At 64.2% G+C, this 27,685-nt stretch overlaps 1 protein-coding gene across 4 annotated transcripts; it reads right to left on the reverse strand.

Moving 5' to 3' along the window:
- Positions 1 to 8,125: 8,125 nt before the first annotated feature.
- On the reverse strand, positions 8,126 to 27,171 carry EPS8L2 (EPS8 like 2). 4 transcript variants are annotated; one of them, XM_051967488.1, is made up of 22 exons: positions 26,858 to 27,171; positions 24,435 to 24,541; positions 24,234 to 24,297; positions 24,091 to 24,146; positions 22,394 to 22,458; positions 21,024 to 21,185; positions 20,727 to 20,876; positions 19,375 to 19,454; positions 19,114 to 19,247; positions 18,822 to 18,898; positions 18,476 to 18,602; positions 18,267 to 18,355; positions 17,906 to 17,980; positions 17,555 to 17,703; positions 17,210 to 17,339; positions 16,948 to 17,060; positions 14,710 to 14,812; positions 13,547 to 13,666; positions 10,322 to 10,427; positions 9,740 to 9,920; positions 9,437 to 9,569; positions 8,126 to 9,143 (listed from the first exon to the last, which is right to left on the reverse strand). In XM_051967488.1, the coding sequence occupies exons 3-22, from the start codon at positions 24,275 to 24,277 to the stop codon at positions 9,066 to 9,068; spliced, it is 2,172 nt and encodes a 723-aa protein (XP_051823448.1). In that variant the 5' UTR covers positions 24,278 to 24,297; positions 24,435 to 24,541; positions 26,858 to 27,171; the 3' UTR covers positions 8,126 to 9,065. The 4 variants fall into 4 exon arrangements, with proteins under 4 accessions (XP_051823448.1, XP_051823449.1, XP_051823446.1 ...); XM_051967489.1 differs by lacking the exon at positions 24,435 to 24,541; XM_051967486.1 differs by lacking the exon at positions 13,547 to 13,666 and adding an exon at positions 12,479 to 12,598 and having other exon boundaries at positions 24,234 to 24,541.
- Positions 27,172 to 27,685: the final 514 nt, after the last annotated feature.

Below are 27,685 nucleotides of genomic sequence, written 5' to 3' on the forward strand. Positions count from 1 at the left end.
AACTGAGTAGTCTAATCCATTTGTCTGGTGAGCCCCATTTCCAGGATTCTCTGGAGTTACAAAGCTCATTTCTGTTTAGAATGCCATCCCCTTCAAATGGGCCAGTGCAAGCATCCCGGTGTCCCCCTGTACCTGGCAAGGATAGAGATGGCAATTGTTTTCCTGGATTTTGACTATGCAGTCTTCCTTTGGGGATTCTTTCAGGCAGAGATCAGTGGATTCTTTGCCTTCTGGTTCGATAAGATCTAGGAAATTTTAATATTTGATTTTTTGAAATTCTCTATCCACGCTTTTTTTTAAACTTGTGTTTAAATGATTTCTCCTTGGCCTGTTTTCCAGATCAATCATTTCTGGCATTTGATAGTTTGCATTTTCTTTTATTTTTTCAATCTTTGGATTTTTTTTCTCCTGTCTTCTTTCTTTCTCATGGAATCACTGGTCCAGCATCCTGGAACACCGTTATTTGGCCATTTCCTTGTCTAAACTTTGAATTCTCTTGATAGTCTCTTTAGGGACTTTTATTATTGTTTAATCTCTTGCCTCATTTCTTCCAAGGATTCATGTGGTCCTGGTAGAAAACTCAACTTTTTTTTGAGTCTCTGTTTGCAATGGCTGTTGACTTAGATTTAGCATCATTTTTATGTTAGATGTTATTTTTTATGGGTTCTATTGTGTCTTTGTGGGTTTGTTCATCTCTCCAGCTTTAGTTTGAGGTGTTACTTTGTTTCAGGGCCAGGCTTCATATCCTTGTGGACAGGGTCCCTGGGTGGGGAATAAGGTATAAGAAGATTGGAAAGGGAGGAAGGGTCTAATTATGAAGAGCTTTGAAATCGAGAGCATTTTGTATCTGATCCAATAGGGAATCCCTGGAGTTTATTGAGGAGATGACATGGTTAAACCTAGGTTTTAGGGTCTTTCTTGTGCAACAAGATAACTATATAAATATGTGTGTATATATAGTATTTAACATATCCTTTAACATATTTAACATGGATGGGACTACCTGCCATCTAGGGGAGGGGGCAGGAGGGAAGGAGGGGAAAAGTTAAAACAGAAGTTTTTGCAAGGGTCAATGTTGAAAAATTACCCATGTGTATATTTTGTATATAAAAAGCTATTTTAAAAAATGGGCTTTAGGAAAATCCCTAAGTGGGTGAATGGATGATAAAGTGGAGTGAGGAGAGACTTGAGGCAGGCTATTGTGGTGATTTAATGTGAAGGGATGAGGGTCTGTACCAGAGTGGGAGTGGGGTCAGAGGAGAGAAGGAGCTGGATGGGATGAGCAGCAGAGGTGAAATTGACAAGAGTGAAACTGATCAGAGATGCTCCAAAAGTGAAACTGAAGAAAGATGCTAAAGGTGAATTTGACAAGAGCGAAACTTACCAGAGATATTCCAGAAGTGAAATTGAGGAATTGAGGAAGATGTAACAGAAGCGAAAGTGACAAGAGTGAAATTGGCCAGAGATGTTCCAAAAGTGAAACTGAAGAAAGATGATAAAGGTGAGTTTAACAAGAGCAAAACTGACCAGAGATACTCCAGAAGTGAAAGTGAGGAATTGTGGAAAATTGTAACAGAAAGAGTGAAACTGACCAGAGATACTCCAGAAGTGAAAGTGAGGAATTGTGGAAAATTGTAACAGAAAGAGTGAAACTGACCAGAGATACTCCAGAAGTGAAAGTGAGGAATTGCGGAAAATTGTAACAGAAAGAGTGAAACTGACCAGAGATACTCCAGAAGTGAAAGTGAGGAATTGTGGAAAATTGTAACAGAAAGAATGAAACTGACCAGAGATACTCCAGAAGTGAAAGTGAGGAATTGTGGAAAATTGTAACAGAAAGAATGAAACTGACCAGAGATACTCCAGAAGTGAAAGTGAGGAATTGTGGAAAATTGTAACAGAAAGAGTGAAACTGACCAGAGATACTCCAGAAGTGAAAGTGAGGAATTGCGGAAAATTGTAACAGAGTGAAATTGACCAGAGATGCTTCAGAAGTGAAATTGACGCGGGATGCTGCAGAGGCAAAACCAACAGGCCTTGGCAGTTATTGAATGTAGAGGGAGGGGTCGCTTGGGGCCTTCCCATGGCTTCCTATAACTGGTCATCTCTGCTTGTGCTGGTGACTGGAGCCCTGGTTGGCATCAGGGCAGCCGAAGTCTCTTACCATTGTGTCTCCTCAGGTTCATTGTCATTCCTTGGTCTGATGTGGATTTCAGGGTTTTGCTAGGAACTAGTCTGTGTTGGCGCAAAACCCCCTCTCCTGTTCCTTGTTTGTTTCCTCTGCACCCCCTCTGCCCATTATTTAAAGCCCCTTGTGGAAGCTGTGATGTCCTCTGCGAGCAAGAGGACACCAAGACTTCTGGTTTAACCTCTAGCTTGTTGAGCAGTCCCTTCCCCAAGTCCTCCCCGCCAAAGTGAGCATCTAGAATCTAGTGAAAGACCCTTTCTTAGGGAGAGCTCTGTGTCCTGGCCAACCTATTTCATTCTGGAGCAGCTCTCTTTGTTAGGAAATATGTTTTGACCTCCGGCCTAGATATTGTTCTTGTTTAGTCATTTCATTCCTGTGCAATTTTTCATGACCTCCTTTGCAGTTCCTCAGCAAAGATACTGAATTCCTTCTCTACCTTATTTTATAGATGAGGAAACTGAGTCAAACAGGATGAAGTAACCTGCTCAGGCTCACTCAACTGGGAAGTATCTGAGTCTGATTGGAGGCCTGGCACTCTCTGGGATGTGAGGCCACCCAGTTGCCCTACGTGGCTTTCCAACTTCTGCTCTCGGCTCACTTCCAACAGGAGCCTTCTTCTCCCACCTCCAGGCCTTTCCTTCAGGCCTGGAACATTGTTCCTCCTTCTCTTTCCTCCTAGTTTCCTTCAGGTCCCAGCTAAAGTCCTACTTTTTACAGGAACCCTTTCCTGATGCTCTTCACTGAGAGTTATCCAACCTAAACTTGTTGGAAGCTCCTGGAGGAAGGCAGGGGTTGGTTCAGGGGAGCTTGTGGTCCATTCAGCCCTTCCCCCCCTTTTCTGGCACCTGTTACCTGACCAAGTCCCCGGGAGTCTCTTATAGTGCCACGCCCAGGACCCATAGCTCTGCATATGGTAGATCCTTAATAATTCTTTGCTGAATAGCAACATGCAGGAGTGGTTCATACTTGCCTCAGATATATAATAACAATAATAATAGGTTTAAAATTGTAAAGCAACATGCATAGGTTATCTCATTTAATCCTCACAACAACTTGAGTGGTAAAGGCTATTATTATCCCCATTTTACAGATGTGGAAACTGAGTCAGGCAGGACAAGCAACTTGGCCAGAGCTTCAGAGCTAGGTTTTGAATCTTGGTTCTTCCGGACTCCAGGTCTGTTGCCTTATCCCCTGCGCCGCCTAGCTGTCGAGCCAGCAGGCAGTAACTCTGAAAAGTCCTGAGTCATGGAACTGGCGGGAAGCCAAGCCTGGATAATCTGTGGGCTGCCAAAAATTGGGCGGGAGAGAGACTTTGGGGAGTAATGATGGAGGATTGTGGCCTGCAGGGAGGTGCTCAGAGGTATGAAGGAGGAGGAACAGGAGGAGGAGGAGCTGGAGAGGAGGAGGAGGATTGGGGAGGAAGGCAGGGATTGCAGTCTGGAAACTGTCAGTCTCCGGGAGGGGTCATTCCCTAAGAAGCCTCCTGGAGACTCTTTGCTGTACAAAGCTCTAAATGTGCGCCCACCTCCTGTGCAGGGGAAGAAATAGCTGAACTTTGTGCTCGCTCAGTCTTTGAGATAAATGTCCTTTCGTAACAGTCTGCTAGTCGAACACTGGCGCTAACCCAGCGGGAGCACATCACTGGGGGCTCAGGCACCTTAGACAAAAGCCCCAGGGATTGGGTCCTGCCCAGCCTGACTCTGGAAGGGAGGAAATGCATGGAGTCCTTGAATTCTCCGATCTTTGATGCTTTTTTGTATTTTATAATTCAATGAGTTTTATTTTATGCATTTAAGAACGCCGAGCTTGGCGCTTCCCAGCAATGAGGTGATGCAAGACCATTCCCATAGACTGGGGCGGAAAATGTCGTCTGCCTCCAGAGCGGCCTATGGCGATGGGGGAGATAAGGGACTGGGGAGCCGGGGCTGCATTTCCACTTGGTTTTCTTTCTCACGGGTTCGGTTTTTTCCTCTCCACCACGGCAAATATGGGAACATGTTTAAAAGGCTCCATATATTTAACCTTTGTCAGATTGCTTACTATCTGGGAGGTATCTGGGGGGGAGGGGGCGAGGTAAGGGAAGGGACGAGCAAAAATTGGAACACCAAACCTTACAAAAATGAATGTTGAAAACTATCTTTATGTGTATTTGGAAAAATCATATGCTATTTTTTAAAAAGCTAAAAAATATATTCCTAAGAGAAAAAAAGTTTTAAAAACAAATATGTTAAGTCTCCAGTTAAAGCAACAGTCATAAGGAATATTTTTTCTTTGATTACTAGGCACAGGAATTTATATTTTTACAAAACACTTTGTCTTTTGAAATGAGTTATAAATTGGTTAATAAATTTTATTTTTTTAAAATGACTCCTAAAAACAAATATAAACCATCTGCAAAGGGGCCCATCGGTTTCACTGTCTGCCTTCTGCCCCTCCCTCTCTGCTGACCTCTGGCCTTGCATCCCACACCATCTTTAAGACATCTTGAACTGGACTTCCAGCAGAGGTAGTATTATCCTTATCTTTATGGGTCCTCCCATAGCCTCCGGTCCTCCCTGCCTCCTGCACAGCCTCCTCCCAGTCCCTCAGGCTGGGCGGCTTCCAGGATGGTGCCAAGTCCTGGCCCTTTGCCTTTGCAGCCTCTCAGACAGACCCCCCCCCCATCCCACACCTGGACTACAGCAACAGCTGCCCGGGGTCCGCCTGCCTCAGGCTCTCCCCGCCAGGTCCCTGAATCCAGGACCATGAACAAGAGCCTCCCTCGCAGGCCGTCCCTCAGAGCGGAATGCTCTCCCTCCTCTGCTCTCCCTGCTGACCTTCCCGGTTCCCTTAACTAAGCCCTCTCCTCCAGGAAGCCCTCCCCACCCTCAGGCCTTCCCTCAGTTCATCATTTCCTCATTCCCCAGGCTCCAGCTTGCCTTGGATGTAGGTCTCCTCATGGACAATGACTCCTGGAGGGGAGGACTCCGAAGCCTCTTTTTCTCTCCCCAGTGTTTAGCACATAGTAGGTGCTTTTTATTGCAGCCTGATTTCCACAAAATGTCCCGGACACAAAATAAAGAGCAGCTGCCCCAGACCGCCTCCCCCCTCCCCCTCCCGCCCAAGCCGGGGGCAGCCCCTGGAATACAGAGAAGAAGCTGTAGCGGCTCAGGCGGGTGGGAGCACTCCAGGTGCTCCTCCTGCCGGGCTCTTCTGTGCCCCTTTGTGGGACCGCCTCCCCCACGAGGAGATGGGGCCTCTGGGGTCTTGGGGAGTCCAGGTGGGGCTGAGTAAGGGCCCTTCGCACCCTCCTTTCTGGGAGGGCTGAGTCTGGACTTAGTGGGATCTGACCTAGGGGTGCTCTCCAAACTCGGAGGACCCCGAGGCTTTAGGAGGAGCTCAGAGTAACCTCTGGCTACCTGGGCCCCTCCTGCCGCCCTTCCCCTGCCATCTTTCTGAAATCCCGGTCCCCTGAGGTGCGATTCTCTTGTGTGAGAAGAGGCCGGTACCATCTCTGTGCCATGCCCCCCGAGACTGTCACCGTGAGCACCTCACTGCGGCGGGCAGGAAGTCACTGCTGCACCTTCTGGGGGAGCACTCGGCCACAAGAGCCCCTTTTCTGGGGAGGACCCGGCTGCCCTTCTCCCTCCAGGACAGACCCCCCCCTTCCCACCCCTGCCTTCCGCCCCCAGGATGAAGCTGGGCAATGCCAAGGCTTAGGGCATGAGCCCTGGCACACCCAGCTGGGGGGCTTTTTGGCCCCTTTAAGAGCTGTCCCCTCCCAGACTCAAGAGGGGCCCCACTCTGTGCTGGGCCAAGGCAGGGTGGGCCCCCACCCTGCTGCCATTCCTGCTGCCCACTCTCCCCACCTTTTGCCTGAGACCATTCTCGGCACCATCGTGGCTTCTGGAGCCACAAAGCTTCCCCCACTGCTCGGCTCCCCCGACCAAGCACTCCTAAGTGGCCCGCCTGCCATGGGGAGGGTCTCCCCCAAAAAACGTGACCTCCTTGGGGGCAGGGTCTGAACTCAGCCCAGGGTCCGGCCCCAGAAGCCCCACCAGGGACTGTGGAAACATGGCTTCTGGGCCTGTTTTGTGGGCATTTTAGGGAGAAGGGGGAACCACTGCTGAACCCCCATCTCAGGCACTGAGACGCCAGGGCGTCTGGCTCTCTCCCCACCCACACCCGTGGGCGCCCCCTTCAAAGAGCCTCAGCTTGGAGGAAGCTCCCCCTGACCACCCGACCCTCCTGGGTCACCCCCCTGGGCACTCTGCGCCCGATGCAGGAAAGGGGCTGGCCAAGAAGGGTCAACCGAGGACCGGGGCCGGGTCAGCCAGGGCCGGGGCCGGGTCAGCCAGGGCCAGGGCCGGGTTAGTGGAGGACCAGGGCTGGGTTAGTGGAGGACCAGGGCTGGGTTAGTGGAGGACCAGGCCCGGGTCAGCCAGGGCCAGGGCCGGGTTAGTGGAGGACCAGGGCTGGGTTAGTGGAGGACGGGGGCCGGGTCAGCCAGAGCCAGGGCCGGGTTAGTGGAGGACCAGGGCTGGGTTAGTGGAGGACGGGGGCTGGGTTAGTGGAGGACGGGGGCTGGGTCAGCCAGGGCTGGGGCCGGGTCAGCCAGGGCTGGGTCAGGGTTAGTGGAGGACCAGGGCTGGGTTAGTGGAGGACCAGGCCCGGGTCGGCCAGGGCTGGGTCAGGGTTAGTGGAGGACCAGGGCTGGGTTAGTGGAGGACCAGGTCCGGGTCAGCCAGGGCCGGGGCCCGGTTAGTGGAGGACCGGGGCCGGGTCAGCCAGAGCCAGGGCCGGGTTAGTGGAGGACCAGGGCTGGGTTAGTGGAAGACCAGGGCTGGGGCCGGGTTAGTGGAGGACCAGGCCCGGGTCAGCCAGGGCTGGGTCAGGGTTAGTGGAGGACCAGGGCTGGGTTAGTGGAGGACGGGGGCTGGGTTAGTGGAGGACGGGGGCTGGGTCAGCCAGGCCTGGGGCCGGGTCAGCCAGGGCTGGGTCAGGGTTAGTGGAGGACCAGGGCTGGGTTAGTGGAGGACCAGGGCTGGGTTAGTGGAGGACGGGGGCCGGGTCAGCCAGGGCTGGGTCAGGGTTAGTGGAGGACCAGGGCTGGGTTAGTGGAGGACCAGGCCCGGGTCAGCCAGGGCTGGGGCTGGGTTAGTGGAGGACCAGGCTGGGTTAGTGGAGGACGGGGGCCGGGTCAGCCAGGGCTGGGTCAGGGTTAGTGGAGGACCAGGGCTGGGTAGTGGAGGACCAGGGCCAGGGCCGGGTTAGTGGAGGACCAGGGCTGGGTTAGTGGAGGACCAGGCCCGGGTCAGCCAGGGCCAGGGCCGGGTTAGTGGAGGACCAGGGCTGGGTTAGTGGAGGACCAGGCCCGGGTCAGCCAGGGCTGGGTCAGGGTTAGTGGAGGACCAGGGCTGGGTTAGTGGAGGACCAGGGCTGGGGCCGGGTTAGTGGAGGACCAGGGCTGGTTAGTGGAGGACCAGGCCGGGTCAGCCAGGGCTGGGTCAGGGTTAGTGGAGGACCAGGGCTGGGTTAGTGGAGGACCAGGGCTGGGGCCGGGTTAGTGGAGGACCAGGGCTGGTTAGTGGAGGACCAGGCCCGGGTCAGCCAGGGCTGGGTCAGGGTTAGTGGAGGACCAGGGCCGGGTTAGTGGAGGACCGGGGCCGGGTCAGGCAGGGCTGGGGCTGGGTCAGCCAGGGACCCCGGCCGGGATGCTCTCCAGGAGGGAGGAGGAGCTGCCTCCTACCCCTTCTCAGGCAGGTTTCCTCAGAGTCCATCCTTTCAGCCCCACCCGACCTCAGAAGCGGGAGGTCCCTACCAGGGCCCTCCCAAGGAAGCCCCCTTGCCCGTCCTGGTGCAGGACTTGGGCCTGATGGCTCTGAGGTCAGACAGAAGGGACCGAGTCTCCCGCCCCCCTCCCCGCGGGCCCCCCCTTCCTCCCAGCATACAGAGAGCGGCGGGAAATCAGCATTTTTAATGACTCTTCCTTGGTCCCCCCTGGACTCCATCAGGTCAGCCCCTGGCCGGGGTCTCGTCAGCCCAGCCTCGGGGCCGCGGCCACAGGGACACTTTCCGGGCTCGGGCAGGGACAGGGGGATCCAGGGGCTTGAACGGGTCTAATACAGGGGGACAGATGCGGCAGGACGTCCTCACCACCGCCATCTTGGGAGCCCCCCTTCCTCTCAAGGCTCAAAGGAGCGCCCCTGAGTGCCGGCCCCGCCCCCAAGGCCCAAGGGCGGGCACGGAGGGGCTCCTCGCTGCGCCAGGAACTGTGAGGCCAGGAAGAGGCTGGGGGGGTTCTGGGGGGCAGCCCCTCGCTGTGCAGGAAGAGCCTCTCATTCTGAAGTGCGGCGGGCGGGGGGCAGGGCAGCAGGTCCCCCTGAGCGAGCTGGGCCGGGACCCAGGGCCAGAAGTGGGCGGGGCTGGGAACCGCCCAAGCCTCCTGATTGGCTCCCAAGTAGGGGGGTGCGGGACGGAGGCGGGGCCAGCCCAGAGTGGCGTGGAAGCGGCGGCTGGAGGCCCCAGGTGTGGGGGGGACTCGGGATCTGTCGGAGAGGGGGACGGTCTGGAGCTTGGGGGTGTCTGGGAGCCGGGCCGGCCCGCACAGAAACGGCCGGAGATGTCCAGAGGGCGAGAGTGGGGGTCTCCTGCGGGGTCGGGGCCCCAAAGCAGGATGCAGCAGTGTTCTCAGGAAGGCAAAGGGAGGGGAGGACCTGGCCCGGGGGCGAGGGTGGGGGGGCCGGGCCGGCTGCCCCCACGCTGAGCAGCGTCCACACGGACCGTCCTCCCCAGAGCACAGCAGGAATATCAAGATAATACTTCACCCAATCCTGAGGCAGCCGGGCCAGCAGAGCAGCAGGGGGCCCCGCCCGCCCCCTCCCCGGCCCCCAAAGGCCTAGCTCTGGCCCTCCTCCATGGTCTTCTTCTGGAACTTCTGCAGCAGCTCCTCCAGCTCCGACCCAGCCTGGTTCTTCTGGAGGGGAAACAGGCCCACGAGCTTTCAGTTTGGACAGAGGGCTAGGAGGGGGGGAGGAGGGAGAAGGGGGCAGAGGGAGGAGGAATGGGAAGGAGGAGAGGAGGGGCAGAAGGAGGAGGGGGAAGGAGGAAGGGGAGGAGAGGGGGAGGGAGAAGAGAGGAGGGGGAAGGGATGGGAGGACTGCCTGGCAGGGGAGCCTTGAGGAAGCTCTGCAGGAAGGACAGACAGACTGAAGCAGAGACAGGGGGACACTAAGGGGGGTCAGGGCTGAGGCCGGGCGGGGCTCTGACCTCCAGGAGGCCCTTCTGCACAGTCAGCTGGCTGTAGACGCGGGCACCCTCGTCCCCACACACTTTCTTCAGCTCCTCTTTGTTAAGGGAGAAGAGCTGGGCGCCCGTCAGGATGCCCAGGTGGTCCACAATCCTGGGAGGAAGGGGCACAGAGTGAGGGGGCAGTGGGGCCCTCAGCCTCCAGATGGCGGGCAAAGGTAGGGCAGGCACGGGGGCACTGTGGGCACGGGCACCGTTCCTTCCTAATGCGGCCCAACAACTTCCAGGGGCCCAGTCTGGCATTCAAGGCCCCCACAAACTCACCCTGGGCTGAAGGACTTGGCTTCCAGCCACATCCTGACCTCCTGGGCACTGGAGTCATAGGTCAGGGGGGCCACGGGCCTGCTCCTCTCGACCCGGAAGTTCCTGTGCGGAGGCTGCCCCTTGGGGTTGGCCATCTTCTTGATGAGCTCGTGGTTAAGCTCGTCCATGTGGTGGATGAGCTCTGTGAGGACCCAGAGGTGGGGGCTCGCGGCTGGTTCTCAGACGGGGAGGGGGGCGACACCTCACACTGGTCTGTGCGCCCCCACTGTGCCCCCCGGGCCCTTTCCTACGGGGGTCTCCTCCAGCCTCCCTCCCACCCCAGGCTTGGGGCCTAAGGGAAGCCCTGGGAGAGAAGGGGCGAGGACCTCTCCAGCAGCCTGAGGACACTCGGGGTGGGGGCTGTGGCGGCCTGGGGGCCTGTCTCCTGCGGGTCTCCCCTCCCCCAGCTCGGCCTCAGTCTCCCCAAGGACCCGAAGTGCCTGAGCCCCCACGGCCGCTCTCGGCCCCTCCCTCACTGACCACGGCCGCTCTCGGCCCTCCCGGGGCCCAGAGAGCACAAGTCCCGGCGCCTCAGTGACTCACGCTCTTTGGCGTCCTTGTCCCCGGGGTAGCTGAGGGGCAGCTTGTGGAAGGGGCTGGCGGGGCTCGGGCCCCGGGGACTCAGGTCTCCGCGGTACTTCTGGTTGTCCTGGGAGAGGGAGAGAGGTTGGGTTTGGGATTGAGCAAATTCTGGGCGTCCGGGGAGTGAGTGAGCAGTGGAGGTGAGGCCGGCCTGGCCCCCGGCCCTAGGACTCCAGGCGGAGTGCTCCCCTCAGACTCCAGGCGGCGCGCTCCCCTCAGACTCCAGGTGGAGTGCTCCCCTCAGACTCCAGGCAGAGTGCTCCCCTCAGCGCACTACCTGGCCCCCCGGGGCCCTCTCCCTCCCCACCAGGCCTTGTCCAGGACCAGAGCCAACAAACCGCCTTTCCCTAGACTTCTGCCCTCTGGCTCCTGCTGCTTCTTCAGTGCTCGCCCCAGCCCCCATGTCAGCCCCTCCAGGGCTAGGGGGGAGGGGAAGCCCCCAGACTGCTTTTCACCACAGCCTGGGCAGAGGCCGCCTGCGGTTCCTAGGGAGGCCCTCTAGCTGGCAGGGACGCCTGAATGGAGAGGCTCCCTCGGGTCCTCCAGGACAGTGTGGGGCGCGTTTGGTGGCTCGACCCATATAGGGCTCACCCAGGGTTGGGATTGCCTTTTTTTTTTTTTAATAGTGGGGTAGGAGGAAGAAGAAATAAATGTATTTTTTAAAAAAAATTAGTAAATAAAATGAGTCTGTCTCTGTCTCTGTCTCTGTCTCTGTCTCTGCCCCGAGGCTGCCCGGGATTTCTCAGCTGCTTGACCCCTGCTCAGTCCGTGTGCTTGGGGGCCTCTGGATGCTCTCACTGTGCTGGTTTTGGGGGCTGTGTCCGGGCCCTTTGCTCGCTGGCTGAGCTCCTCAGCTCCCATGGGTTCTCCAGTCTCGGCCAGCCCCTTTCTCTGCCCGCCTCTCTAGCTTCCCGGGAGCTGGGCACACTGCCCCCCCTCTGCCCCCCTCTGCCCCCCTCTACCCCCCCTCTACCCCCCCTCTGCCCCTCTCTGCCCCCTCTCTGCCCTCCCTCTGCCCTCCTCTGCCCCCTCTCTGCCCCCCTCTGCTCCCCCTCTCTGCCCCCCTCTGCCCCCTCTCTGCCCCCTCTCTGCCCCCTCTCTGCCCCCCCCTGCCCTCCCTCTGCCCCCTCTCTGCCCCCCTCTGCCCCCTCTCTCTGCCCTCCCTCTGCCCTCCCTCTGCCCTCTCTCTGCCCTCCCTCTGCCCCCTCTCTGCCCCCCTCTGCCCTCCCTCTGCCCCCTCTCTGCCCCCCTCTGCCCCCTCTCTGCCCTCCCTCTGCCCTCCCTCTGCCCTCTCTCTGCCCTCCCTCTGCCCCCCTCTGCCCCCTCTCTGCCCCCCTCTGCCCTCCCTCTGCCCCCTCTCTGCCCCCCTCTGCCCCCCTCTGCCCTCCCTCTACCCCCTCTCTGCCCCCTCTCTGCCCCCCCTCTGCCCCCTCTCTGCCCCCTCTCTGCCCCCCTCTGCCCTCCCTCTGCCCCCTCTCTGCCCTCCCTCTGCCCTCCCTCTGCCCTCTCTCTGCCCTCCCTCTGCCCCCCTCTGCCCTCTCTCTGCCCTCCCTCTGCCCTCCCTCTGCCCCCTCTCTGCCCTCCCTCTGCCCTCCCTCTACCCCCCCTCTGCCCCTCTCTGCCCCCTCTCTGCCCTCCCTCTGCCCTCCCTCTGCCCCCTCTCTGCCCCCCTCTGCCCCCTCTCTGCCCCCTCTCTGCCCCCTCTCTGCCCCCTCTCTGCCCCCCTCTGCCCTCCCTCTGCCCCCTCTCTGCCCCCCTCTGCCCCCTCTCTGCCCTCCCTCTGCCCTCCCTCTGCCCTCTCTCTGCCCTCCCTCTGCCCCCTCTCTGCCCTCCCTCTGCCCTCCCTCTGCCCCCTCTCTGCCCTCCCTCTGCCCCTCCAGCAGCCAGCTAGGGCTGGGCCAGGGTCACCGCTGCCTTGGGGTCCCTTTGAGGCCATTCTCCGTCTGCCCCCCCGGAGAGTGTGGGCTCCCCGAGCCTCTCCCCAGCCCAGCGCGCCCCCCTCCTTTATCCCCTCCCCCACCACCCCGGACCAGAGACAGCCTCCCCTCTGCCCCCTCACGTCCCCCTCCCCCTCCGCAGGTCGCCGGCCTCTCCCTCCCCCCCGGCCCGGCTCCCCACCTGCTCACTGAGGGCGTACGCGTCTTCGGGGCTGATGGCGTCCAGGATGTTGAAGGGCACGTAGCCGGCCTGTCCGCTGCGGTTCCTCAGCTTCCACCACTGCTTGTTGTCTTCCAGCACCTGCGCGGCGGGGAGGGGTCAGCGGCAGGCGCCCCCAGCCCACACGGACCCCCTTCCTGCCTCGCGGGGCCGACTGGGCCGAGGTCCCGCTTCCTGGGGCCGGGCCGGCCGCGGGGGGGCCCAGAGAAGCAGCAGAGACCCCAGAGCAGAGGCCGCAGTGGGTCCGGGACCAGAACCCGGAACGATCCCTGCGCTGCCCCAGGAGGGGAGCCGCCCTTGCCGAGGGTCCGGCCCTCCCCACCCCCACGTCCCCAGGGTCTGCTGGGGCCGGAGAAGTGGGACGAGGTGGGGGGGTCCACAGCGATTCCGGCCCACTGGAAGGGGCGGCCACTGCCGCGGTGGGGGGCGTCAGCCCCCCCCCAACCTGTTCCACGCTATTCATTTACCAAGCCCAGAGCAGATGGCCTGGATTTGGGCCACAGGGAGCCTGGGGAAGCTCAGGGGAGCGAGCAGCCCAAGAAGGAGCCTCCAGAGGCTTCAGCCCTTCTCCCTTCTGCCCCGTCCCCAGCCCTTGGCAGCTGGGCTGGCTGTGTCTGGCTCGGCCCAGCTCCGGCCTGCGCCCGTCCCTTTGTCTTCTGGGGACCGGGATTTCTCTTGTTCCCCCCCACCCTCTTGGCTGCTGGGAAATAGGAGGGGCTTGAGGGCTCCGTCCCTGGGGCTTCTGGTCAATCAGGGAGGCTCCCCTCAGGTCTCAGCCCAGAGATGAGCAAATGCAGGAGGGGAGGGCGAGGGCAGAGCAACAGGCTCCCCAATGCTGAGTGTTCCCCCTCCTCCTGCTCCCCCCCCCCGCCTCCCCCTCCTCCTACTCCCTCCTCCCTCCCCCTCCTCCCGCTCCCTCCTCCCCCCCACCTCTCCCTCCTCCCTCTTCCTCTTCCTCCTCCCCCCCCACCTCTCCCTCCTCCCTCTTCCTCCTCCTCCTCCTCCCTCCCCCCCGGCCCGGCTCCCCACCTGCTCACTGAGGGCGTACGCGTCTTCGGGGCTGATGGCGTCCAGGATGTTGAAGGGCACGTAGCCGGCCTGTCCGCTGCGGTTCCTCAGCTTCCACCACTGCTTGTTGTCTTCCAGCACCTGCGCGGCGGGGAGGGGTCAGCGGCAGGCGCCCCCAGCCCACACGGACCCCCTTCCTGCCGACTGGGCCGAGGTCCCGCTTCCTGGGGCCGGGCCGGCCGCGGGGGGGCCCAGAGAAGCAGCAGAGACCCCAGAGCAGAGGCCGCAGTGGGTCCGGGACCAGAACCCGGAACGATCCCTGCGCTGCCCCGGGAGGGGAGCCGCCCTTGCCGAGGGTCCGGCCCTCCCCACCCCCACATCCCCAGGGTCTGCTGGGGCCGGAGAAGTGGGACGAGGTGGGGGGGTCCACAGCGATTCCGGCCCACTGGGAAGGGGCGGCCAGTGCCGCGGGTGGGGGGCGTCAGCCCCCCCCCAACCTGTTCCACGCTATTCATTTACCAAGCCCAGAGCAGATGGCCTGGATTTGGGCCACAGGGAGCCTGGGGAAGCTCAGGGGAGCGAGCAGCCCAAGAAGGAGCCTCCAGAGGCTTCAGCCCTTCTCCCTTCTGCCCCGTCCCCAGCCCTTGGCAGCTGGGCTGGCCGTGTCTGGCTCGGCCCAGCTCCGGCCTGCGCCCGTCCCTTTGTCTTCTGGGGACCAGGATTTCTCTCGTTCCCCCCCACCCTCTTGGCTGCTGGGAAATAGGAGGGGCTTGAGGGCTCCGTCCCTGGGGCTTCTGGTCAATCAGGGAGGCTCCCCTCAGGTCTCAGCCCAGAGATGAGCAAATGCAGGAGGGGAGGGCGAGGGCAGAGCAACAGGCTCCCCAATGCTGAGTGTTCCCCCTCCTCCTGCTCCCCCCCTGCCTCCCCTCCTCCTACTCCCTCCTCCCTCCCCCTCCTCCCGCTCCCTCCTCCCCCCCACCTCTCCCTCCTCCCTCTTCCTCCTCCTCCTCCCTCCCCCCCACCTCTCCCTCCTCCCTCTCCTCCTCCTCCTCCCTCCCCCCCACTTCTCCCTCCTCCCTCTTCCTCCTCCTCCTCCCTCCCCCCCCCTCCCCCTCCTCCCGATGGCAGAGCCCCGGTGCACCCTCTCCCAGCCTCCACCCCCGGGCCCAGCCCCCGCCTCTCACCTCCAGAACCTCGTCCTTGAGCACCGACAGCTCGTTGGCGTTTCGCGCCGTGAAGTCGTAGCGGATTTTGGCGAACTTGGCCATGGTTGGGCCCTCGAATCTCCTGGGCAGAGAAGGGCAGGGGCTGGTCAGGGCCCGGCCGGCGGACGAGCGACGGAGGCGGCTTCGGGGCTGCCGGGGAGCGTAGGAGCCCAAAGTGGGTCAGCCCCGCTGGGCTCCCGAGCAGGCGGAGGGGGGAGGCAGGAGGAGGCGCCGCCTGGAGAAGCCGGGGGGGGGCCGGGCCCCTTCTCCCCGTCAGCACCTGGGGCAGCCCGAGTCCCGGCCCCTCGCCCGGAGGCCCCCCGCCCCCGCCCTGACCCTCTGAAGGAGAAGCTTCCCCATGGGAGAAGTGGCTAAGTGACCCCGGAAATTCTCCTGCGCCCCCTGGAGGCCGAGGCCTGGGGGGTCACGGTTCAGCCCCCTCCTCACAAGCTCCTGGAGGCTGAGAGCCCCGGGCCCACCCTGGAGGTCCCAGACCCCCAGTGCCCCTCCCCCTGCGCCCGCGCTGCCAGAAGAGGCAAAGCCAGGAGGGAGGGGTCTGCTGGGTCAGGGGGACTTTCCCAGCCTGGGTCCCGGTGTCTGGCTAGAGAAGGGCCCCCCCCCCCCCCGGACACAAATGCTCCTGGCGGCCGTTTGTGAGGCAGAAAAGGGGCCTGGGCCCGGGCAGGAGCAGAACAGGGCGGGGCCCCAGGGGCACGCGGAGCGGAAGCTTCTAGGGCCAGGCCTGAGTGGGCGCGCTGGGGCAGAGGGAAGGGAGCCCGGGCAGGAGGGTGCCGGGTGTGGGGGAGCAAGCCCGCCCCTCTGAGAAGGTGGCACCTGTGCGGGGGCTCGGGTACCACTGGCCCCCCACGGCCTCCCCGCGTGTGACCCCCGGCCCCCACGGCCCCCACGGCCCCCCTCCCCCCGTGTGTGACCCCCGGCCCCCACGGCCCCCACGGCCCCCCCTCCCCGCGTGTGACCCACAGCCCCCCCGGCCCCCACGGCCCCCCTCCCCGCGTGTGACCCCCGGCCCCCACGGCCCCCACGGCCCCCACAGCCCCCACGGCCCCCACGGCCCCCACGGCTCCCAGCACTTGGGTTGTTGGACGCTGCTGAGCCAACCCCTCAGTTGAGCACTAAGGTTTCCCCCAGTGTGTGGGGGGGAAGACCCCTAGAGGTTGCCGGTAGCAACGGCCTTCAGAAAAGCGTGGTGGGAGGTCTCCCTTCTGCTCCTTTTTAGGGGGCGGGGATAGGGCCGCTCTCATCAGAAACTGGAAATTCACCCTTTCTGATGGCGACAGCTTTGGGAGGGGCCCCCGCCTGCTGCCCCGCGCGGCCTCTCTGACTCGGGGACCCTCTTTCTGAAGACCCCCTCACTCCCTCAGCTACAGGGGCCTCAGGGGTGCAGGCGTCCCCCCCGAGACACGATTCCTGCCCTGCTATAACAGAACTGGAGCCGAGGGCGGGCGTGGAGGCCGGGTCCGGCTGCGGTCCTGCCTAACTGGTCGGGTCCCCGCGCTCTGGGGCAGGACCTGCCCTTGTACCCGGGGCAGCGCCCCGGACCTGCCCGCTCTGCCCAGGCGCCCGAGAGGAGGGGAGAAAGCGTCTCTGCGGTTCTGGTCTGAACTCCCCTGTCCAGGCCCGCCGGGGGCCTCTGCCCCGCCTCTGCCCCCGGCCTCTGCCCCCGGCCTCTGCCTCCGGCCTCTGCCCCGGCCTCTGTCCCCGGCCTCTGTCCCCGGCCTCTGCCCCGGCCTCTGCCCCGGCCTCTGTCCCCGGCCTCTGTCCCCGGCCTCTGCCCCGGCCTCTGTCCCCGGCCTCTGCCCCGGCCTCTGTCCCCGGCCTCTGTCCCCGGCCTCTGTCTCCGGCCTCTGTCCTGGCCTCTGTCCCCGGCCTCTGTCCCAGCCTCTGCCCCGGCCTCTGTCCCCGGCCTCTGTCTCCGGCCTCTGTCCCCGGCCTCTGTCCCCGGCCTCTGCCTCCGGCCCGGGCCCCGCCTTCGCCTCCCCCGGGGCCTGGGGCACCAGCTACGACCTGGGTTCCAAGAACGGCCGGGGCCGCGGGGCTCCCAGCCCATCTCCGGGGCTCTCGGGACAGAGCGGGCAGGTTTGGGCAGACAGAGGTGGCCGCTGCCCCCTGTGGCAGGACCGATGTTTACGTCCCCGAGCGAGGCCCTTGGGGGGGGGCGCTTGGGGTCCCCGCCCCGGTGGGGGGTGCGGGGGGTACCTGTTGGTGTTGGGGGAGCCCCCTGGCGGGAAGCCGTCTCCGGGGGGCGCAGGCTCGGGGCCCGGGCTGTGTCTCAGGGAATGGCGGTAAGGGGCCCCGTTGGCCGGGCTCAGCTACGGGGAAACAGGAGGGAGAGGCCGGGTTAACACACGGGGGCGCACCTTTGGGGCTGCTTTGCCTGGCTCAGGCGCCTCCCCCAGCCCCATCCCTGCAGATGGATCCAGTCCAGCAGAGCCGCCCCGGGCGTCGTGGTCAGACTGACCTCAGTGTCCGGCAGCAGCCCACCTTCCACCTCCCAGGGGGCCCCCTGCAGCACGTCCAGCGGGGGCTCCCAGCCGTTGTGGAACTTTGGGATGTAGGGGGGCACGGGGGCGTCTCGAGGCCACTCGGCCCTGGGGGGACACAGTGGGAGCAGCACGTGGTGAACGGGCAGGCGGCCGGCTCCGTCTGCCCCCGGCTTCCCCCCACTGGGCCCCCCTCCCTCCAGCCCCTCCCCCCCACCGGCCGGGCCCAGCTCCCCGCCCGCCCTGCCCCCTCCCCCAAGCCCCCCGCCCCCCCACACCCCCACCAGCCGGCCCAGCAACTCCCCCCTTCCCCGGGGTCCCACCGAGAGCGGGTCCACGTCTCTCCCAGAGACTCCCACAGGGCCATCTCCTTGGGAATCAGGTGGCCCTTCAGGAAGTCCACGGCGTCTCGGGACAGCAGGGGGCTGCACACGGAGCGGGCCATGTCGGGGCCCCCACAGCTGTTGATGATCTAGGGCCGGCAGGACATGGGCTCAGGCCACGGGGAGCGGGAGCCCCACTTCCCCTTTTCTAGTGCTCAGACGGGGACTCGTCCCCAGCCCAACCACGGCCGACCGTCCTCCCCTCGGTCTGCGTGTGGGGAGGGGTCTGCCCCGCGTTCTTGGGGGCCTCCTCCTCTGCAAACCCCGCCAGCCCCCCTCGGGCTTGGTTACCAGCTCCAGGGGGCCCAGGAGAAAGTGGACCAGCTCAGCGGCGCTCGGGTTCTGGATGTGCTTTCTCAGCTTGGCCTGGAGAAAGGGGAGTGCTTGGGGGGGCGCCCAGCCCTGGTCACAGACCCCGGGGTTGTGACCCGGGGCTCCCCCTGGGAGACCCGGGCGGGGGGAGGAGGGGGGAAGGGGAGGGGGGCTGGGGGTTGGGACCCCGGGCTCCCCCTGGGAGACTTGGGCGGGGGGAAGGAGGGGGGAAGGGCTGGGGGCGAAGTCTGTTCTCTGTGGCCAGGGGGCTGGAGTCTCCCCCCAGCAGATGGGGGGGAGAACCCCGGGATCCCACTGAGGGGGGCGGGGCAGTGCTCACCAGGAGGTTGAGGGCCAGCTTCATTTTCTGGAAGCAGTCGACAAAGTCGGCCTCGGAGGGGGGCCTGGCCCTGAGGGTCAAGACCCCCTCTGGGGAGAGGGGAGTGTGTGTGAGGAGGCACCGGGTGGGACCCCACCCCCCATTCCAGGTGAGCCCCCCACCCTGGGCACCCCCACCCCATGCACCCCCCACTCCAGGTGAGCCCCCACCTGCCGGCCCTTTCTTCCTGCTCTTCTTGCCCTTCTTCCTCTGGTTGAGCTGCCGAAAGGCTTCGGCCGCCTTCTGCAGGCGCGCCACGAACAGCTCGATGTCATCCAGGGCGCAGTTGAGGATTTGCTGGAAAGCGATGGGAGAATCAGTCTGGCACAGCCCCCCAGTGTGGGTCTCTCCCCCCTCCAGGGAAGGGGTCTGAATGTCTTCACCCTGCCGGCCCCCTCCCCCAGCTCAGGGGGAGCCCCTCCCCACCAGTCCCCTCCCCCAGCTCCCGGGAGCCCCTCCCCACCGGCCCCCTCCACAGCGGGTGTTTGGGGCTGGACTCTGGGCCCTGACACTCACTGTCTCCTTCTCGATCTTCTGGGCCAGGAGAGCCCTGGGCTCCTCCTCCTGAGAGCCGGAGTCTCTTCGTCCATAATCTGGGGGGAAAAGCCCCTCGGATATCAGCCCCCCACCCTGAGGAAGCGCTGTGGAGGCAATGAGATGGGCCCCGGGACCCCAGACGGGGGGGAGGGGAGGGAGGGGCAAGGACGGGCAGCCCCTCTAGCTCCCGGGAGCGTCCAGGGCTGAGGCGGGTGTGGAGGCCCCTCGGTCCGCCGGCTTTGCCAGGGAAGGAGGGCGGGTCCATCTCTACCTGGCGCGCTGAGGGGCACCGGAGCAGCCACGCGGTTCTTGGAGCCGCCGGCGTCTTGGTGGAAGGGGATGGGCGCAGGCCCCTGGGCCGGAGGAAGGATGGACAGACGCTGCCGGATCTTTTCCTGGTGGCCCCTGGGGGACAGCGCGGGGGTCAGGGAGGGGGGCTGGGGCTCCTCCGCGAGGTGGGGCCTGACCCCTCCCCCCGCCCGCCCACGCGAGGCCCCGCCCAGAGCGCCCTCCTCCCCGGGCTCCTCCTCACTTGAGCGTCTGCGGCCGCATCTTCTTGCCCATCCGGCTGTCCACCAGGGCGCTCTCGATGTCTTCATGCACCAGCTCTGCCTGGGGGGCAGCAGGGAGCCGATTCAGGGTGGGGAGGGGGCGAGGGGGGCAGCGGCCGCTATGAGCCGGAGTGGGTGTGGAAGTGTGGGTCTGAATGAGTGCGAGTGGGGCACGTGGGGGGGGAGGGGAGGGGCGTAAGGGCCAGGGGGAGAGGCGCTGAAGGACATTCCTGGATTGAGCTGGTTTGAAGCTGTAGAATGAGTTTCTTGGGATCGTGCTCCTCATCCACATGACCCCGGGGCCAGATGCCCCTGGTGGCCCTTCCTTGGCCCTGTGCCCCCCCACGTGGCCGCCCTCCCGGGGCCCCCCTCTGCTCTCCCCAGCTTGTCCTCCTCCTCCCTCTCAGCTTCTGCTCAGAGACCTTCCTTGGGTCATCCCCCCCCCCTATTCTCCAGGCAGGCTCCAGCACAGTGGGGGGGGTGGCACTTGGACAGGGGACCTGGAGGCCTGGAGTGGAAATGAATGACCAGCCATGTGATCGTGACTTGGTTTCCTCACTCTGGGATCTGAGGGCTGGGTTCTCGGCCGCTCCTGCCCGCCCTCCCCACCAGGCTTCCCGAGGACTTCTCTCTCCTGGCCTCTTCCACATCGCCCCTCCCCTCCTGCCGGGAGCACCGCCGTGCTCCCAGCCCCTCCCCCCACCCCGCTGCTGGGGAACCCCCTCCCTCTCTCCCCACTCCCTCTCTCACGCCCGGCGCGGAGCGCGGCCCGTCCCGTCTGCCCGCGCGCGCTCCCCCCCAGGCGCGCTCCTTCAGGCGTGTCACCTGCGCGCTCGGGAAAAGCTGGGGCTCCCGCCCCCGAGGATCGCTCTGAGCTCTGCGGGGCTCTCAGAGCCCTTGCCGGCCCGGCGCTCAGCCCCCGCCTCGAGCCCAGCCTCGGACTGGAAGTCTTTCCCTGCGCCCCCCCATCCCCTCTCCCTGGGATCGGCTCCAGCTCGGCCCCATTGCAGCCCCCGCCCCCATCTTTGAAAGCCCCCCGCTTTAAGCCCAGCAGCTCAGGGAGGGAGGGGCCGCCCCCCTCCCTTTACAGACGAGGAAATGGAGCCCCCAGTGAGGGAGCGCCCCCGGGACCTGCTCAGTGTGGAACTCGGCAAGGAGCTCGGGAGCGCGGGGTCCTCTCCGCATCGGCTCCGAGGCTTCGAAGGAGCGGGTCCCGGCGGGGGGAGTGCCCGGGGAGCGGGGGAGTGGGGGGGAACGCAGGCGGGCAGGGAGGGGAGGGGGGCGCGGGCGGGCGGGAAGGGGGCGCAGGCAGGCGGTGGGGGGGGCGGCTCACCTCCACCTCGTCGCAGTAGAAGAAGTGCACGTCGGGCTTGTGCTGCTCCGAGTCCTGGCACACGAGCAGCAGCACGGAGGGGTAGCGCAGCTGGTTCAGCACGGTCTGGCAGTGCTGCACCGTGCCCAGCGGGAAGTGCTCCAGCTCCTCCTGCCGGGGCCCCCACCTTCAGCGCCGGCCCGGGCCCCCTCGGACCCATTCTCCCGGTGGGAGCAGCGGCGAGGTGCGAGACCTACGGCCTCCCCCTGGGCCTCCCCCTTGACCCCCCCAGCCCCGCCCTTCCCACCTGCCCCTTACCTGGGACTCGCAGTCCAGCAGCTTCAGGGAGGAGTCGTTGACCTGCAGCAGCATCTCCTGGGTCCAGATCTTCTCCTTGGAGCTCAGCTGGACCAGCTTGCGGATGGCGTCCTCCACCGTGACGATGGCCTCGCTCTTGTCCATGATGAACGTGGCCAGATGCTGAGGGCGGGGAGGGGGCCGTGAGCCGGCGGCGGGCAAGGGGGCCGGGGGAGGGGCATCTGGGAGGGGGAGCGGAGGGAGCGGGTCTGGCCGGCACGCGCCCCTTCCTCAGCCGGTCTCCGGCCAGGTGGAAGAAAGGGGCGGGGCTACGCGCAGCCCGCGGCCCTGCCCCGCCTCCTGGGCCTCCCCCTCCAGGCCATCCTGCTCCTCGCCGGCCGAGGGTGCGGGGATGCGAGGGCCACAATCCAGGGGACCTCGGCGCGCCCCGGGCAGCCCCCGTCCCTCCGCTCTTCCACCTCTGGCTGCAGGCGGGGCAGCCTCCGTATTACAGAGCCCCTCGCCTGGGGCCCAGTCCCCGACCAGCCCCTTCATTTGCCAGACAGGGGAAGAGGGGGGAGGTCCCGGGGGACCAGCGGCTTCGGCCCCCAACCCCTCAACAGGGACACTGGCCTCCTCTCTCCCTGGCACCCAAAGGGCCCAAGCCTTCCCGCAGAGGTGCCTCAGCCCCCCCACTGCTCTAAAGTACAGGGATGCAGTGGGGAGGGGGGACCCCGGGCCCCCCACTGCCCCAAAGCACAGACACAGGTGGGAGAGGGGGGACCCCAGGCCCTCCCACTGCCCCAAAGCCCAGGGACACAGGTGGGGGAAGACAGCCTGAGGACATCTGGACCCCTGAATGCAGGGAGAAGCTGAGCTGCCAAGCAGGAAGTTGGCTCTGGCCACTCGAGCTCCCAAATGGCCGGCCTTGGGCTGGAAAGCCCTGCCCCGAGTTACTGGTTAACGGCTTGCTGGGAAGCCTTTCTGGGGTCACTGGGCTTTCTGTTCCTGGTTCCTGAGCCGGCACGACTGGCAGGGCCCGGGGTTTTCCCCTCAAGCCGGCTGACTTCCGGGTGCCCAGTCTCCTTGGTGATTCACTCTCCTAACTGGCTCGGGCCTTGGCCCTGGACCCGGGGCTAGGCGCCTCCCAGCTGCTCTCCAGGGGCCGGGGCCCCCCAAAGGTCTGTCGTCCCCCCTCCCTCTTCCAGGATGCGGGGAGGGGGGCCAAGCCCATAGAGAACCCAGCATTCCCAGGCCTGTAGCCTGAGCCGCCGCCCTCTGCATCACAGCTTTATTTCCCCCTTTTCTCTGTGACTCGTTTTCTCTTCCGAGGAAGCTCTTGGGGGGCCCTGGGAGCCCGAGCTCTGGCCCAGGAGGGAAGCCCCCCTCACCTGAACGTGGTACTGGGAGGTCTCGTGCATGATGACGTTGGAGTTGGAGTATTTCTTCCTTTGCTCTGAAACACAAGGACAGAGCCTTGGGCCTGGGCATCGCGGGCAGTGGGGGGGAGGGCAGGAGGGGCAGGTCTCCCCAGTTCCCAAGACCTCCGGCGGGGGGGGAGGGGCCGCTCAGCCTTGGAAAGCAGGGTCGGAGCTGAGTCAAGGGCCATTATCAGCCTGAGCTGGGAGCGGTTGGGGTGACAGCCCAGGAAGGGCCGGGACTTGAGGGGCCTGGACAGTCACTGGCCTCCGGGGAGCCCCGGGGTGGGGGTGGGGATGGGGGAGCTGGCCCCGCCCCTCAGAGAAGCAGGGGGACAGCTTCCCTTCCCTTCCTCTGGGGACCCTGGCCAGGCTCCGGCTCCCTCCCAGCTCCCTCCCACGGGGAGCCAGGTGCGCTCTTTTCATATCATTTGCATCCAGACCACAAATATGTCCAGAACCCAAAGGAGTCGTTCCTCTCCCCTCCCCCCTTTCTTGGCCAGGAACCACAAGCCTTCACCAACACTGTCCCCCCACCTCTGAGGGGCCCTTCAGCGCCCTCCCCCCATGGCAACCCTTCTCCTGGGCTCGGCCCCCCCAGGTCAGGGCTCCCGGCTCGTGCCCCCCCCAGGGAAGCACCCATCTTTTGCAACCCTGAGTCCTGCAGCTGGACCGAAGGCTCGACCCGCTCTCCCTCCCTGCCGGCTCCCCCCCTGCCCCCGGGGGCCTTCACAGACAGACAAGAATGAGCAGACGCTCAGGGATCTGGTTGCAACTGATTCTGGAGGCAGAGCCCCAGGGGAAGCAAAGTTAATTAATAAGTAAAGGCAGCTCCCCTTACATGGCTGAGGACACCTGGGTCCGGCGGTCTGGCAGCCCCCACGGAGAGCAGACCCCGCCCTGCAGAGAGCCAGCCCCCAGGAGAGCAGACCCCGCTCCTGCTGAGGGCCGGGGGAGTCCCCTCCAGAATAGACTGAACCCTTGCAGGGGCACTAGGGAACTGGACTGACCTCCTGGGCCAGAAGGTCGGTCCCAGCTAAGTCCCACTTTTCCAGGAGCCCCTCCCCCCCAGCTCTCTCCATAGCTTGTCTCCTCCATAGGCAGCTCCCTCCTGCCTGGCAGACCTTGAAGGCCTTTCTCTGTATCTCCAGTGACCAGGCTCCACAAATGGTTATTCCCTCTCTCCCTCCCTCCTTCCCTCTCTCCTTCCCTCCCTCCCTCCCTCCCTCCTTCCCTCTCTCCTTCCCTCCCTCCCTCCCTCCCTCCTTCCCTCTCTCCTTCCCTCCCTCCTTCCCTCTCTCCTTCCCTCCCTCCCTCCCTCCCTCCTTCCCTCTCTCCTTCCCTCCCTCCTTCCCTCTCTCCTTCTCTCTCTCCTTCCCTCCCTCCTTCCCTCCCTCCCTCCCTCCCTCCTTCCCTCTCTCCTTCCCTCCCTCCCTCCTTCCCTCTCTCCTTCCCTCCCTCCTTCCCTCTCTCCTTCCCTCTCTCCTTCCCTCCCTCCTTCCCTCTCTCCTTCCCTCCCTCTTTCCCTCCCTTCTTCCCCCCCTCCCCCCTCCTCCAGTTTTCTGCCACAGGAGACTGCTGCCCAGAGGGGTGGTCCCTGAGGGAGCCTGGACCCCGCGTTTCACCCCATTCCCAATCACAGACAGGGCCTGGGGGGGGGGGCGACTCACCATACAGGTCCTTGGCGCTCAGCTTGGCCAGCCCGTCCGAGTGCCCCATGCTGCCGCTGAGGGGAGAGGAACGCCTTGGGCTCCTGCCCTCACCCCCATCCCCCCCCGCCAGCGCTCCCCCTCCCCGGCCAGCCCCTGCTCACTTGGGAGATCTGGGCCCTGCGCTCAGGGATCCTAAGTGGCTCATGGCGGCCGGGAGCTGTCCAGCTGGGAGGGAGAGGGAGGAAGAGGCTGCAGGAGCTGGCCGTGGTGGCTCCTGTCACCCTGCGCTCTCACCCCGCTGGGACCCGGAGCTGGTTGTTAGACGCTCAGCAGGGGATTCACATCCACCACTCGGGGCTCACTTGGACCCAAGAAGAGCTCAGAGATGCCGAAGACTTCTGCAAATTTGCACTTCTGCAAATGTCAGGTGTACTGGATTCCTGGAGAGCCGGTTGTTAAATGGGGATTCCTGGAGAGCCAGTCATTGAATGAATGCTCTTACTCCACCCTTCTGCCTGAGCTCTCCCAGCTGAGTGACAGCTGCTCACCAGGGAGGTCAGGAAGAATGTGTCCCTTGCGGTCAGTAAGCATTTATTAAGTGCCTCCGGTTTCCCCAGGGATTTAAGAAGGCCGGAGAGTCCAGGAAAGGGCTCCTGGCCAAATCCTCCCAGGGAACCCAGGGCCCCGTGGCAGGGGCAGCCAGACGCGCCAGCTCAGGGTACGAGGCCATGCTTGCAGACACTGGCATGTGTGAGCGCGCCCTGATCCCCTGGCGTTCCCGCTCCCATCTCGGGGAGTGTCTATGAGGCCCCCCTGTTTCCTCCCCCCGATTTGTATTCCCCCGCCCGATCCCCTGGGAGTGTCTATGAGGGCCCCCATTCCCCTCCCCCAGAATTGTGCCCACCCCCCTGCACATGCGCGCTCTGGCCAGGAATCCCGTAGAACAAACACTCGGGGCTCACCCAGCACGGGCCCACACATTCCAGACATTCCCCAGGACGGAGTGCCCGCCCAGGCCGCCGCCGCCGCCCCCCCAACTCTGCCTCGGACCCTGTGGAGCCCGGGGCCCTCCTTCTTCCCTGGGGCCTGATGGGGAGGGGCTCCTGCATGCGGGGGCTCAGGGAAGGCCCCCTTCAGCCCGGGGCTCCCCAGCCCATATCACCCTCCCAGAGGGCATCGGGGTGGGGGACCCCAAGGAGCCTGTCCAAAAGGGAGAGGCAGGGCCCGGTGGGGTCCCGACCTCTGAAGGGGGACAAAGCGAGGGAGGTTCGGGGCCAGCCGGTTTCTCCCTTCCCTATGTGCCCCATTGTCCCGAGTTTGGGGGCTCTCAGGAGGGCAGCCCGGGCAGGGCTGGGGGGGAGGGCAGCGCCCAGAACCTGCCCCACCTGGACAGGGAGAGGCAGCAAAACAGGCCAGCGGAATGCCACCCGCCAGCTCCCAGTTCAAACTCCAGCTGAGTCGTAGACGCCGGTGACCTTGGGCAAGGGCTGGGCCCGGGCAGCCTCTTGGGGCCTCTGGGAGGGGGCAGCGGGCTGGGCTCTGCCGAGGGGGGAGGGGTGGAGGGCTGCCCCCCCCCTCTGGAGGACCCCAGGACCCGCCCCTGGAGCCTACCTGGGCCCAGTGTTCTCCCCGGAGGCGGAGGTCTGCAGCGGGAGCTGGGAGCAGAGGGAGGGGCTCCCGGACCCCCGCGCAGCCTCAGTGCTCTCGGCCCGGGCTCCCTCCCCAAGGACCGGCTGCTTGGGCAGGAGGCCCGGGAGCCGACCCACCGATGGGTGGCACGGGGGCAGCAGCTGGGGCCCGGGCCAGCCTTGTCTCCCTGGGTAGCATCTGGCCTCAGACACTTCCCAGTTGTGTGACTCTGGTGAGCCATTTCTCTGCTTGCCTCAGTCTCCTCATCTGTAAAATGGGCTTGGGAGGGGATGGCAAGCCAGCCGGACTGAAACAACCAAATGATCCCAGCCTGCCCCGGGCCTTGGTTTCCCTGTGTGGGAAGGCGTTCACCCCCATTCTCCCATAGAGGGGGAGGCAGGGCACCTGACCGGCCACCCTGGGGGCCGCAGCCCCACCCTCTCCCAGCCTAGAGCCCTGCTCGGACCTGAACTTGAACCTGAACCCTGACTCCAAGCCCAGGCGGAGGCCCCTGGGGCTCTCATGGCTAGGGGGTCAAAGGGCAGCTCATCAGCTTGGGTGGACCTTATGCTGGAGAAGGGAGTGCTCCCCTGGCCCGGGATCCCCACGGTGGGCTCTGGCGGATGGGGACCCCTGGAAATCCCAGGACTGCCCCCCACCTTCCTTGCTCCGCCCCCTCCTGTCTTGGTGACGCAGAGAAATGTTTGGGTTCCGCTCTAGGCCCGGGGCCCGGGGGCCAGGGGGCGGGGAACCAACTTAAAATAATAACCAGCGTCCCCCACCGTGGTCACACCCAGCTGGGTCTGAGGGGGATGCGACAACCTTGGGCAGAACTAGCATAGTGCCGGCTCCCCACCCACCGGCAGGGACCCTGGGGAAACTGAGTCAGAGCCGAGGGGCCTCCGGCCGCCCCGCTGATGAGAGCTGCTTCTGACCTTCGCCACACGCAGCCCTCAGCCAGGTCCTTCGGGGCCACCTTCCGCTGAGCTCGGGCGTCGGAGCTCAGCCCGGGGCCCACCGCGGGGACACTGGCCAGGGGCGGGGGCGGCTGCTCCGGGCAGGAGGAGGACGTCGGCTCTCGGCGCGCGCTTCCCCTGCTCCTTCGCCCCCTCCCCAAGTCCGGCGCACCCGGGAGCTCGGAGGGCCCCGGCCTCACCTGGTGCGCGCTGGCTCGCCGGTCACTGCCTGCTCATCCCGTCCTCCCGGGCTCCGCTCCGGCCCAGCTTTCCCTCCGCTAGCGCTCGTCCCCGCGGCCAACCGGGCTGGTGGGGGGCACCGCAGGCAGGCGGCAGGCGGAGGGCTGCGCTGGCTGTCTGGTCCAAGGAGCGGGAGGGAGGGGGGCGGGAGGGGAGGGGCAAGTGGAGGTGGGACGAGAACCGGAGCAACAGGTTACTGTGTAACCGGAAAGCCTGGCCCAGCCAGCTGGGGAGGGCCCGGGAGGGGCGGCCAGCTGCCACCGCCAGGGAAGGAAGGTCGGGGAGGAAAGAGGAAAAACAATGGGAAGCGGGGGGAGGCGGGCGACGCACGCAGAGGTAGCCCCGGGCCACCTTGGGCGGAGCGCCGCCTTCCTAGCGGGGTGCCCATCCGCCCCGGGACACCTCTGTGGGGGAGCCGGCGCCGAGCTGCCCCGCAGCGGCCACTGCACAGGTGCCGACTGACTGCCGCCTTCGGCCGGCCGCCCCGCCTCCAGAGGGGCTCTAGAAGTTCCGTGGCTCTCCCCAGCGCGCCGTGGGGAGGGAAGCTCTTAACCTGCCCCCCTCAGAGGGGCTCTAGCAGCTCTTAAGCTGCCCCCACCTCCCCAGGGGCTCTAGAACCTTTGTAAACACCGCTCCCCCCCCCATCTCCTACTGGCTCTGAAGCTATATATAAACATGTGTATACATATTTTTAAAAATAACTTTTTATTGACAGAACCCATGCGAGGGTAATTTTTTACAACATCATCCCTTGCACTCGCTTCTGTTCCGATTTTTCCCCTCCCTCC

Source organism: Antechinus flavipes, chromosome 6 (assembly GCF_016432865.1).
Source record: "Antechinus flavipes isolate AdamAnt ecotype Samford, QLD, Australia chromosome 6, AdamAnt_v2, whole genome shotgun sequence".
Classification (NCBI taxonomy): domain Eukaryota; kingdom Metazoa; phylum Chordata; class Mammalia; order Dasyuromorphia; family Dasyuridae; genus Antechinus; species Antechinus flavipes.